Raw genomic sequence first — 12362 nt, forward strand, 5'->3', positions numbered from 1 at the left:
GTTTAGGTGGTTTGCTTTTTTTTCGAAGCACACTCCATATTTACCCATAACCGTGCATTATTTGTTTTGCAATACCTGAAAACACAGCAATTGTTAATGTGCCGCAATCAGCATTTAGCTAAAAAAAAAAAAGCTTGTAATTAGAGGCAAAGGGAAAAACGACACATTTCCATTGAAATGCGCCAGTTTTGTAAGGTTTTGTAATAGTTATTTTCAAATTTTTTGCATATAATCATGCTTATTATATGCTCCATGGAAAAACTTTCAATTAATAGCACGTATTTTGAGGGGTTGAGTCTAGGCAGGCATTTTAGACTTTTCAGACATAAATTATGGAATGTTTTTATTGACTTCTAGGCAAATGTTTGAAGGCTTCACAAAGCCACTTTTAATAATCAAATTTGCCACTTAATAATATTTTCCATAATTATATTTCTTTGAAAATTTTGCTTGAAAACTTTTTTACTCTAAAATATTCATAATATTTAAATGGATATCTTAATATTGTTATTAATTATCATTATTTTTATAGATTATATATTATATACGTATTATATATTATAATTATTATTACAAATCTATTTTAGATTATTTGTATTTTAGATCTAAAACAATAATAACTATTTATAACATTAATAAAGTATTTATTAAAATTAAATAACTATTATATATTTAAAATATTTATGAATAAAAAAACTTATTCAAAATATGCATAATTAATTGTCTTAAATAAGTGCAAAACTAGGCTCAATTATTAAGTACTATAACTAATAAATATAATTTTGATAAATTAATATAAATTACAGAATTTCATCAAGAAATTCATTTTATTAAAAAGTCTAAAATTAAATATGAGGAAAATAAGCTAGATATTGTCCTAAAATCCTTCAAGTTATATTACTAAACTAATTGAATATTCATATGATTATTATTAGTACTATTATACGTATTATGATATTAATTAATATATAAATAACATTTTTACTTCCAGTTAAACACAACTGTTGAGAAAAAAAAATATTTAATAATATGAAGAGCATTAAACATAAATTTTTTAGGCCAGCATATAAGAAAGAATTTCAACAAGTTGCAGTTAAAAATATAAAAAAAAAAAACATAACCTTGAAAAAAGAGGTCCTTGGCGCGTGTGAATGCAACTGTTGCTAATTAGCCAAAACAGGCGCTCAAAGGCATACAAAATCAAGCGAATATGTGAGCACAAGATAAAAAAAAACAAACAACAACAGAGCAGAAACGAGAAGTAAAAAAAAAACTCACTCAACAGCGCAGCGGAACGTGTTGGAATTGTGTGAAACGCAAAGGCGCTCAACGGCAGCGACAACAGCCTGGCAGAGAGATAACAAGAGACGAGACAACGGCGAAAAGTTGTCTAAAATCCAAAAAATAACAAAAAGAAAAACTACAGCAACAACAACAACAACAAGGGAAACATGAAAAACCGCAAGCAAAACGTTTACACTTCATAAATGCCAGAGCATGTGTCAGAGCGAGAGCGAGCGATAAAGCGCCGACATTTTTAATTGTAAATGAGTTATGACGACGACGACGTCGACGTCGCAGCAGCAAACGTCTCTCTGCTCATCGCTGCGGCCGCTGAGTGGCCGTCAACACGCAGCGCACTCCCACTCAGGCACTCAGTTAACGGCAGCGCATGCGTGCGAGTGCAATGACAGGCGGCATGCAATACACACGCCTAATGGCTGTCACGCTCTTGCGCACACACCACAAGCCCCCTGCCACAGCTCAGCACTGTTGTTCCCAATTGCAAATATGAGTTGAAATATGTTTTTGGTCTTCCAGCTGAATTCGCTGCGTCTGCTGTTGCTGCTCGCACTTGTGCGCATTATGTGGCCGTGCAGGGCATGTGCTAGCTCGCTCGCACTGCATGCCGGCTAGTTGGAAAACTGGTTTCCCGCTGCCATTCGTCGCTGCTGCTGCTGCTGCTGGCTGCCTGCCTGACTGACTGCTGCTGCTGCTGCTGCTGTTGCTGTTAAAGCCACAACACGTTCCCTCACAATTTCCAACACACAATTCAGTTCGTCGTCGCCTGTCTTACGTAGCGCACACACTCAATTCGCGTTGCGCTGCATTTTCCATACACAAACATACACACACACACAACTCGCGTGAATTGCATTTAGTGAGTGCCCGCTTCAGGTGTGCGTGTGTCAGTCTTAATGCGTGCGTGTGTTGCATTTACAGTTACAGTTACCGTTACAGTTACACACATGTAAAACAAATACAAAGTGCTACAAAAATGCTGCAAAATTGACAAGTGCAAACAAGTGAAGTATAAAAAGAAAGATACAATACCCAGCAGATACAATATCTGAGATACACTCAAACACTCTCAAAAGCTAATTGCTCTGCCAAATAAAAATGCTTGTCGGCTCGCATCCGTATCTATGCAATGGCGTTCTGCCGCCCGTTGTTGCCACAAACAACAACAACAACAACAACAATGGAGCCACGGCAACGGCAACAACAACAACAACAGCCACAGCGGGCAGCAAAAGTGCCGCCGGCTCCGCAACGGATTTCTCAATAGCCGCTATTATGGCACGCGAGGAAACCTCCAGTCGCGAATCCTCGGTGCGCAGTGCAAGTAAGTTCCAGCAGAAGAAGCAGCAGCAGGCATATATACATGTATATCTATTATACATATATATATATACATGCATATCTGTTAAGTTACTAGGCAATTTCTTCGGCTTAAAGCTGATGTTTGGCAAGTTTAAAAAATATTTGTTTTTATATAAAATGAAGACGCTTTTGGGGATCGAGCACACTTAAACCCAAAAAGCGTGAGCGTAGGCATAGTGAGATATATATAAGATACTTTGGTTTCACATTCTTGAAGCTTTAACTTGATTTAAACTCATTTTGAGTTGCATATATATGTTTAAAGTTCCTTAAATACTTATTAAAAGCAATATTTTGAACTGTTTAAAGTTTGTGAAACTTTTGAGCGCAAATCTTGCATATTTTGCATATCTTTGCAGCATTGCCGAAGCAGCTTTTGCCTTAGATACAAAGATTTTTATATGTTGAACTCTATTCCACTTGCAAACTATGAGAATATTTCTCCACAAATTGAAGAGCTGAAAACTCAACTCAGCGCATTTCAGATTAAACTCAAGCGGCTTTTACTTAAATTAAGCTAGACAAAGTAGAAAGTTTAGAATGCCTTAGATATTAAAGCAACTCGACTTTAAAAGGAACTACATTTCCAGCCTAAAATAAAGTCAAGCACATTTTTAAGCAACTTTTGCTTAAAGTAAGAGAGCTTTAAAAGTGCACGCCCAAGAAAACAAATCAAATTTCGTTAGTTTTACTGATTCGCAAGCCTAAAGCTGCTTGAAAGATTGACAAAAGAAGCTTTTAGAATGAGCTTTCAGCGTAACACTTAAAGCTTATAAGCTGAGCTTTCACAGTAGCAAAATAAAGTAGCTTTTATGAATCAAAAAAGTCTCTAATCAAAACAAAATACATATTAAAAGCAAAAAAAGCTGCACGAATACTGTTTTATCAAATTAAAGCTTAGACTGTCTTAAAGCTCCACTCGAATCAATTAACAGATCATTTGCAAAAGCCCGACGGCGCAAGAAATTGTTACTGTCGCATTCAAATTAAACTCTTGATATGCAAATGTCGCTGAAAAGTGCACTTGAAAGAGCTTAAAGCTTGCATAAGCTTAGAAAATTGTGTTCAAATCAATGTGTAGCAAAGTAAGATAATAAAAGAAAAGCGACAAATGGCTAAGCAAATAAAAACAAGATATTTAATTACTGTGGACAATTAACGTGGACCGTCAACGCTAGCAAAAAAAAACAAAAACAAAAAGAAAAACTTGTTTCCCGGCCAACCGACGGCAATTAAAACTAAGTCAGGGGCAAAACACACGAGAGCGGACAGTTAATCGAACTATAATCAAAAGTCGCGCAGGCAACAATTAAACAAAAAACTTAAAAAACAAGCAAAAAAAATCGTAAATTTTCAACAAACAGCAAATTATGTTAATTAGCCAGAAATTTGTATTAATTTAACGAGGCGCAAAACTCAGCGACGGCAAAGTCAAATATTTATTAAACAAAAATGTGCATAAATAATAATATGCAGAAGGAAAAGCAACAAAAACAAAAACAAATGAAATTTTTTAGCTGATTTTGCGCTTGCAAAAGCCAACAGCTGGGCAGAGGCGGCGGCGACTAAGCAGGTATAGGGGGGAGGAGGGGTGAAGACGTCTGCTTGTAGAGCATGAGCAGAGCTTATTAGCTAGAGCAGCTGTTTTATGCACTCGTTTTTTTGTTGCCTTGAGTCTTGCATTTGGCTTGTTTTGTGTGCAATAAAAAATGAATTAATCAAAACACAAAAAAAAAGTGCAACTGGCAGCGACTTTGTTAACTTGTTTTAATAGCCAATTTACGAAACGCAGCGGAAATTGTGACGACGGCGTGTCTGCCACAGCCAGCTAAAGCGAATGAGCAAGAGGGAGAGGGAGAGAGACGAAGAGCGAGAGGGAGACAGACTTGTTGCTAATTACAATACTTTCATTCAATTTCCACATTCGGTTGATTTTCAATTTTACCAAACCAATTGCCATTTCCCAGGTCCCATTTCTGTTGAGGATGAGGTCGATGTGGATGTTGTTGACTGCAGCGATGCTGAGGAGCCGCCAGCCAAGGCGCGACGCCTTAACCACCATCATCATCATCATCATCATCATCAGCATCACCAACATCATCAGCAGCAGCAGCAGCACAGTCACAACAACAACAGCGTGTCACACAAGAGTCGCAATGGCGCCGTCGCCGCCGCCGAATCCCAGCTAAACACAAGCTCCACAAGCAGCCAAGGACGCTGCTCAACGCCGCCACAATCGCCGGGCACGGAGGACAGCGAGGAGCGTTTGACGCCCGAACCGGTGCAAAAGGCACCCAAAATTGTCGGCTCGTGCAATTGCGATGATCTGAAGCCGGTGCAATGCCATTTGGAGACCAAAGAGCTCTGGGATCGCTTTCACGAGCTGGGCACCGAAATGATCATCACCAAAACGGGCAGGTAAGCATCCAACATCCAACATCAAGCCGAAATAATCATTAGTTACCAGCCAGTTGGCAAGGGCAGCGCCAGCTATACTCAACTGCAGCAGCTCAGTGTGGAGTGGAAAGTGCCGCCAGAGTTAAGGCTTTTGTATTGTAATTGTAATTGATTTTATGAAGCGCACTTCACTGCATTTGTATATAATTAAAGGTATATTAGCGCCTAGCAAAGGTAAAGAGTTGAAATAGATACAAAAATGGACACTTTTTAGGCAGAAATGTCGTTCGTATAGCTTGTCCCTGCTCGGGCATTGTTATCCTTAGCGTATGTTGACTTCCTTATTATCTTTAACATCAACATCTTTAGCACTAAATATGCCTCAGATATCATATTCCAACAATTGGTCTAAGGAGCATATAGCCCATATTTTTGTCATTCACATTTCTTCTTTGAAAGTCCAAACTTCCTTAAACCTTTTGCAAGCGCATTCAAATATGTCAATATATCATATCATATTACATACATATATATATGTTAGTATATCACATTCTACCACATTCAATCAATCACATATCAGATGCCCGCCATCCCATATTCAGTTAATGCCATTTTTAGTCCCTGTTCGAGCGCCTTTATCCTAAGATAAAACTTTTCAAACAGCATTATTAACTTTTCTTGAAACAACGTTTCTAGCGATTTAAAGCAGCCTTTCATCATCATGTTCAATCATAATACATTAACTCTCAGATACAGATACAATTTCTTTTTCCCTTATATTCCAATGAATTTCATTCCATTCCATTCAAAGTTAATTCTACATTATTAAGTTTCTGCTCCAATTTCTAACCTTTGCATGTTGCCACACATATTTCTCTTGACTTTCTTGCACACTTCTTCAACTTGTTGTCCAAAACTGGCTGCGAGCATGTCAAATTTTTGCAATGTCAACACAAATTTCATGCAGTTGCTCGCACAAAAGCCGAGCAAAGGACATACATTAAACCGTGTGCGGTCCCCAGGCAACAATTGCAAAAGATTTTGCTCGATCTACCTGTGCATGGCACGCAAAAACGCGCCAAGCCCAAAGTCAACCGCATTTGTCTTCCTATTTTTTTCTGGGCGTTCCTCTTGTCAGCAGGCAGAAGAGAAGGGGCAGAATGGAATCAGAAATCAAGGCTACAATGACCACGGGTTGTCCACACCTAGGCTCCCACACAGCTGACCACACAGACTGAGCTAGTTAAGGGCCCCGGGAGAGGAGAGGACACACACACGCACACAACTCTGTTTAATGATATTGTAAAAATCACACCTTAGAATGCACAGACAGACAGTCGGACAGTCAGACAATCAGGGCGGTCCTCCGGTTATGTCACACGCAGGCTTAGAACGCATTAAAGCCACAGGATGCCAGCCCTAAAGAGTTTGCCTTTTGTGCGCACTTGTCAAAGCAGCTCGATGAGAGAAAAAGGGCGTAGACAAAAAAAAAAATGGATAATAATAATATTTTCCCCCCCCTAAACCAGAGCTAGGGTTATAAATTAGAGCATTACTAGAGTTGCCAGCTCGTAATTAATAATACAAAAAAAAATGGTTTGAAATTCCTTAAATAAAAATCTCTTCCTTTTTTCTTCTGATTCTCCTTTTACAGACGCATGTTCCCCACGGTGCGCGTCTCATTCTCTGGGCCATTGCGTCAGATCCAACCTGCCGATCGTTATGCGGTGCTGCTGGATATAATACCGATGGACTCGAAGCGCTATCGTTATGCATATCATCGGTCCGCTTGGCTGGTGGCTGGCAAGGCAGATCCAGCTCCGCCCGCCCGCCTCTATTCCCATCCGGATAGCCCATTCAGCTGCGAGGCGCTGCGCAAACAAGTTATCTCCTTCGAGAAGGTCAAGCTGACTAATAACGAAATGGATAAGAACGGACAGGTGAGTTGCGAGCTGTGCCCACAGTTTGGGCAAGGGGCGAACGGTGGGGAGATCTCTTCGACTTGCTGGAGATTGTGGGCGCGATAGACGCGTGTTAAATGATTGATAATTGTGTCAGGTTCTGAATCTTTGCTTGGCCACATACAAAAGAAGAGGCTAGTCGCGTCTGCAGTAAAGCTAAGAACAGTTGCAGAAATAATTTTAACAACAATATTGTTACGAATTCCGTGGATTTCTTAGCCATTTTTAGCCTTCAAATCGCTTAAAATATATAGGGATATATTTTTAAGGAATACCCCTAATATTAGTTTCAGTTTTTTTTTCGAAAAATACATTTTATATAATGATAATATTTTGATAATATATAAAAGCAATTCAATATTAGTTTGCTTCTTCACATATAAAAGACATTTCATATTAGTTTCATCAATAATATAAAAAGAGAATCTCATATTAGGGGTATTCCTAAGACTCTAATTTATTATGATAACTTTGTTTAAACAATTTTGTAACCCTTTACCACAAAAAATATTCTTGTATCAAAGCAAACGCTGCTGAATTTATATTTTTATCACCAAAGCATATATCAAAGTGCCGTAGGGGTATTCCCATCAATATATTAAATCCACTCGCAGCTTAGTTAAATTCATTTCAATATTTTTGGGTCAAAATCTATTGGTTAAAATACATAAAAATATCAATCGATAGAAATATCGCCTGGCATTTAAGCTAATAACTACCCTATATCTTTCCACATAACCTTCAAACACATTCAACTAATCTTTGCACAATTCTCTCCCAATTTTTTTCGCCCCTCCCTCTAGATTGTGCTCAACTCGATGCATCGCTATCAGCCGCGCATTCACCTGGTGCGCTTGTCGCACGGCCAGAGCATACCCAGCAATCCGAAGGAGCTGCAGGATCTCGACCACAAGACCTATGTGTTCCCGGAGACGGTATTTACGGCGGTCACTGCGTATCAGAATCAGCTGATAACCAAATTGAAAATCGATTCGAATCCGTTCGCCAAGGGCTTTCGCGACTCGTCCCGCCTGACGGACTTCGATCGGGATCCAATGGAGGCGCTGCTGCTGGAGCAGCAGCTACGCTCACCGTTGCGCCTCTTTCCCGATCCGTTGATGCAACAGTTTGCGGCACAGCAGGGCGCCGCCGATCCCGCCTCGATGGCGCTCTTCGAGAAGGCGCGCCAGCATCTGCAAATGTTCGGCGGCAACTCCCCCTACGCGCAGCTGATGATGCCCCAGATGTATCAGGCGGCAGCGGCGGCGCCGCCACCACCCGGCCTGGGCGCCTTTCACATGTTCCAGCAGCAATGGCCGCAGCTGACCGCCGGCTTTTTGGCCAGCGCCAATCAGCAGGCAGCCGCTGCCCAGGCCGCCGCCCAAGCGCAGGCGCAGGCGCAGGCCGCGGCCGCTGCAGCAATGGCCGCCAATCGCACACCCCCGCCGCCGCCGACAGCGTCAACACCCTCGTCCACGTCGTCGGGATCACCGTCGCCCGATATGCGACCGCGTCAATATCAGCGCTTCAGCCCGTACCAGCTGACCGCGCAGCAGGCAGCGCAGCCGCCGCCGCCATCGACGCACTCGGCAGCGGCGGGCTCGCCGTCGGCGTCCGCCTCTCGCAGCCCCGCCCACTAAGCGAACGGTGGGCCGAAGAAAAAACAGTATTAATCCAAAAAAGCAAAACGAAAAGAAAACCAACTAAGTAAATGTTGTAAATTATTTGTTATACATTAGATCGCTCTCTCGCTCTCTCACTCTTTCCCTTTCTCTCTCACTCGCTCTCTTGCATTTTTGTTGTACAAAATTTCCAAAATTTCGACCTGTGTACAGTCTACAAAAGTTTAGAAAATTTTGTACATTAGCCTAGAAATTATTGTAAAAAGTGTTTAAATGTTGTTCGAAAACTCATCTCAGTGTAAAGTTTAAACAAAATTCTCAACAAAAGCAAAATTAATAAAAAAAAAAATTATGAATAATTAAAGAAAAAATTTAAAGCTGCTTCACCTATGTAAACACTAAATGTTAGTTATGCTATACAAAAACCCTATATATATATATAAATAAATATATAATAATAATATATTCCTAGTATTTACATAAATTCATAGACGCTTCAGTTAGTTTTATTTATATGAAAATTTTAATTTAAGTTTTAACAAAAATTTTGGAAAACAAAAATAAAAAAAAAAAATTATAATAATATATGTTTATTCAGTGTGAAGAAACAAAAAAATATTTAAAGAAAATTTATTAAACAAAAACAAAAATAAAAAAAAAACAATAAAAAGTAACTACATGAACCAAAAAAAATTCGTTTTCTTATTATTTGAACTTTAAAGAAAATATATATATATATTATTAAACAAATAAATAAAAAAAAAACAAAAAGTTAAAACAAGTTTGCGTTTTGTTATTATTTGAACAAAAGACAACTTTTAGGGATAATTATTAAAGCAAAAAAAAAACTATAAAAATAAAATCAAAAAAAGGAAGAAAAAAAACTCTTGTTATGGGAAGAAAAATATAAGAATAAAGTATATCAATTTATTAATATTTTTAATTATTGGTTTAACAATGAGTTGAAGTAAAGGGTAGATAATATATAAATAATAGAAATAACCCGGCATTGCACAGCTCGGCAACCAGAACCCTACACGCACAAGCTATTCGCAACAATCGCAAAGGTCAACATCACCGAATGTGCAATGGCCAATTCTCACTCTAAAGGAAATTTCTCCGTAATCAAGTCTAGTCTATTGTTTCTACGGAGTTGCGAGCATTGAGCTGTGTGTCTACTAGTATATCGATGCATAGTCTACTGAGTTAAGCAAGCAGCTGCTGTTGACAGGCACAACAAATTCCAATTAGGACTGGATGTACGCTAGATTTACCAATTGAAACTCTCCACTAAGAGTCGGCTACACAAAAACTTCACACATTTCCAGCTCTAAAAATCCTTTTCATTTTTCAACTGGTAACTTTTAACATGCCGCTTAAATTACATTTAGAAAAAAACACTTGACTGCAACTAGGCAAATATCCTGTGTGCGCACAAAGTGGGAATTTCTGACACGTCTGCACTTGCTTCGTCACACCGCACACTCAGCACATCCTGCCAAATGCGTGCGGTGGGATCCTTGCCCCAGGACTAGGCCTAGGCATAGGCGTGATTCCTCAGTTGGCAGCAAGGCGTTGCGGCAGAACAAATTGAAAGCAAGGCAAGAGACGAGCAGGGGGAAAACTGTTTAACGAATGCATTTTCATGGTCACTCAAAGTGAAATTCCTCCTCTGTTTCTTTTGGAAGAAAACTCGTTGGCCAGAGAATACGATTGATACGCAGACTGCTGACGGCGACTGTGCCGAACGCTGAGAGTTGGATAATCCTGTCTCGGCGGGTTCTTGTCTTGTTGCCGGGGCTAAGCGTAGCCAAATGTTATTGAAAGTTTGTTTGGCCCAACAAAATAATATTCCAATTAAATCTTGAGCATGCGGCCACTTAAGCAAAATAAATGACATGCTGCACATTTAGATATAAAAAAGACAACCATCGGCAGGAAAACCTTTAACAATTATAAAGAAATTAACTTTTAATGTGCGCCAGGATAAAGATCTCAACCGAAAAAAACAAAGCACTTTCCATAATTAGCTGAGGCGGTTATTGAAAAAAAGGCCAAATTATATGTATATGTAAAAATTAGCCAAAGGTGCTATCGACATTTGTCTATCTGGCACCTAGCGTGAACCCCGAATTTAGTTACATTTAAGTGCCCGCCCCGCCCCTATCAGCTATAGCCGATCTGTGGCTTGTCTCTCGACTAATTACAAACTAATCACAAAAAGGAACTAAACAAACATTAGGCTATCAGCTAGCCAACGATCTTTACAGGAGCTAACTGAACAGAAAAACAGGGTATAAAAACAAGAATGTGCGGATATCTACAGCTAGCCGAAGAGTGAATACCCTTGTAGACATTGCTTGTCAATGCTGAGTTTTATGAAAAACGAGAATATTTTGCCAGATAAGAAACTACTTTTCGATCTTAATCTTTCTTATTGCATCCATAATATATAGTGATCCGTTGTTGGCAAGAGTTTTCATATTTAGGAAGCATAGTGAACCTTATAAATGCCAAGCTTGATTCTTGCTCATGCAAGAACCTAGTTTTGAATCGATCGTTCCTATGGCAGCTATATGATATAGTGGTTCGTTCCAGAAAGATTTACCTATACAAAGTTTCGAGACGAACTGAGAAACTGGTTCTCATATGAACCGAGCTAGACGCACTTGGCTATATCAACTCACCTGTTGATGCTGATCTAGAATGTATATAGTTTATGGGATTGGAGAAGTCTAATCCTATGCGTTATACATTGCATGAAAGACGTATAATACCTTTCATAAATAATACCCTATACATATAATAGGCACATAATACTCTATGCGCACATGTCAAAATGTCGTAGCTAATTTATAAGCAAGGCCGCCAAAGATCCATGTAGTAGCTCTGCAGTGTCAAAACAAACAAAACTCATTTGAAGAGGGACAGAGAGAAGGGCGAGAGGGGGAGGAGAGAGTGCCACTCCCTTGGCATAAATTGTGTGTGTGTGTGTCTTTCCTTTTGGCGTTTTCATTTTAATTTGAATGTAAATGAATGCTGCGACATTGGCCCCTCGCACATTATGCGGAGCAGCTGTGAATATGTCTGAAAGTTCTCCCCACCCCCCCTCACACAAACAACCTACTCCACGCCCCACACATCCACAAATCAGCGCTGGCAGACGACAAGACAGTTTGGGGCGCAGGCGGCGCTTGTCTTGAGGTTAAATGTCAGAAGGCGCTACAAAACAGCGACAAAATATTTAATTTTTGGGGCGTTTGTAAATATTTGAGGCACTTAATTGGGGGTTGCTTCGTTTCGTCCATTGATTTATGAACTCGAGCGGTAAACGGTCCTAAGCTGCGGCAAGATATAGCTGAAGGCTTAGCTCAGCCGCAGAGGCCGTTCATGTAACTGATTCAAAAAAAGTAGTTCCGGTTCGGTTTACTTATGAACTGGTAATAAATATTGCTTAAAACTTTGATTTAAGTACTCAAGAATTTAGTCAAGCTAAAATTAGTATGCTTAAGAGTTTTATGCTGACATTTTTACTAAAGCTTTAAGCTGAAATTTGTACTAAAGCTTTCTTTTAGATCGAAATTGAGAACTAAGACGACGATTTAGAGAATTCGACCTCCAACAACAACAACTACACATAAGTGTATTTTGCGAACGCGATGTCATGAGTCTGCGTGACTTAGGTGTCTGAGTTTGAACTAGGAAGCAAGAAGTCGCC

General features: G+C 39.5%; 1 protein-coding gene across 1 annotated transcript; it reads left to right on the forward strand.

Moving 5' to 3' along the window:
• Positions 1-2351: 2351 nt before the first annotated feature.
• On the forward strand, positions 2352-8605 carry LOC115765859 (T-box protein H15; the record flags this gene model as incomplete). The annotated part of the gene is made up of 4 exons (XM_030709589.1): positions 2352-2626; positions 4632-5082; positions 6716-7001; positions 7826-8605. Coding segments are annotated over exons 1-4 (1743 nt in total), but the record flags the coding sequence as incomplete, so codon positions are not given.
• Between the last annotated feature and the right edge of the window lie 3757 nt (positions 8606-12362).

Source organism: Drosophila novamexicana, unplaced genomic scaffold, assembly GCF_003285875.2.
Source record: "Drosophila novamexicana strain 15010-1031.04,08,12 unplaced genomic scaffold, DnovRS2.1 tig00001059-arrow-arrow-pilon, whole genome shotgun sequence".
Lineage (NCBI taxonomy): Eukaryota > Metazoa > Arthropoda > Insecta > Diptera > Drosophilidae > Drosophila > Drosophila novamexicana.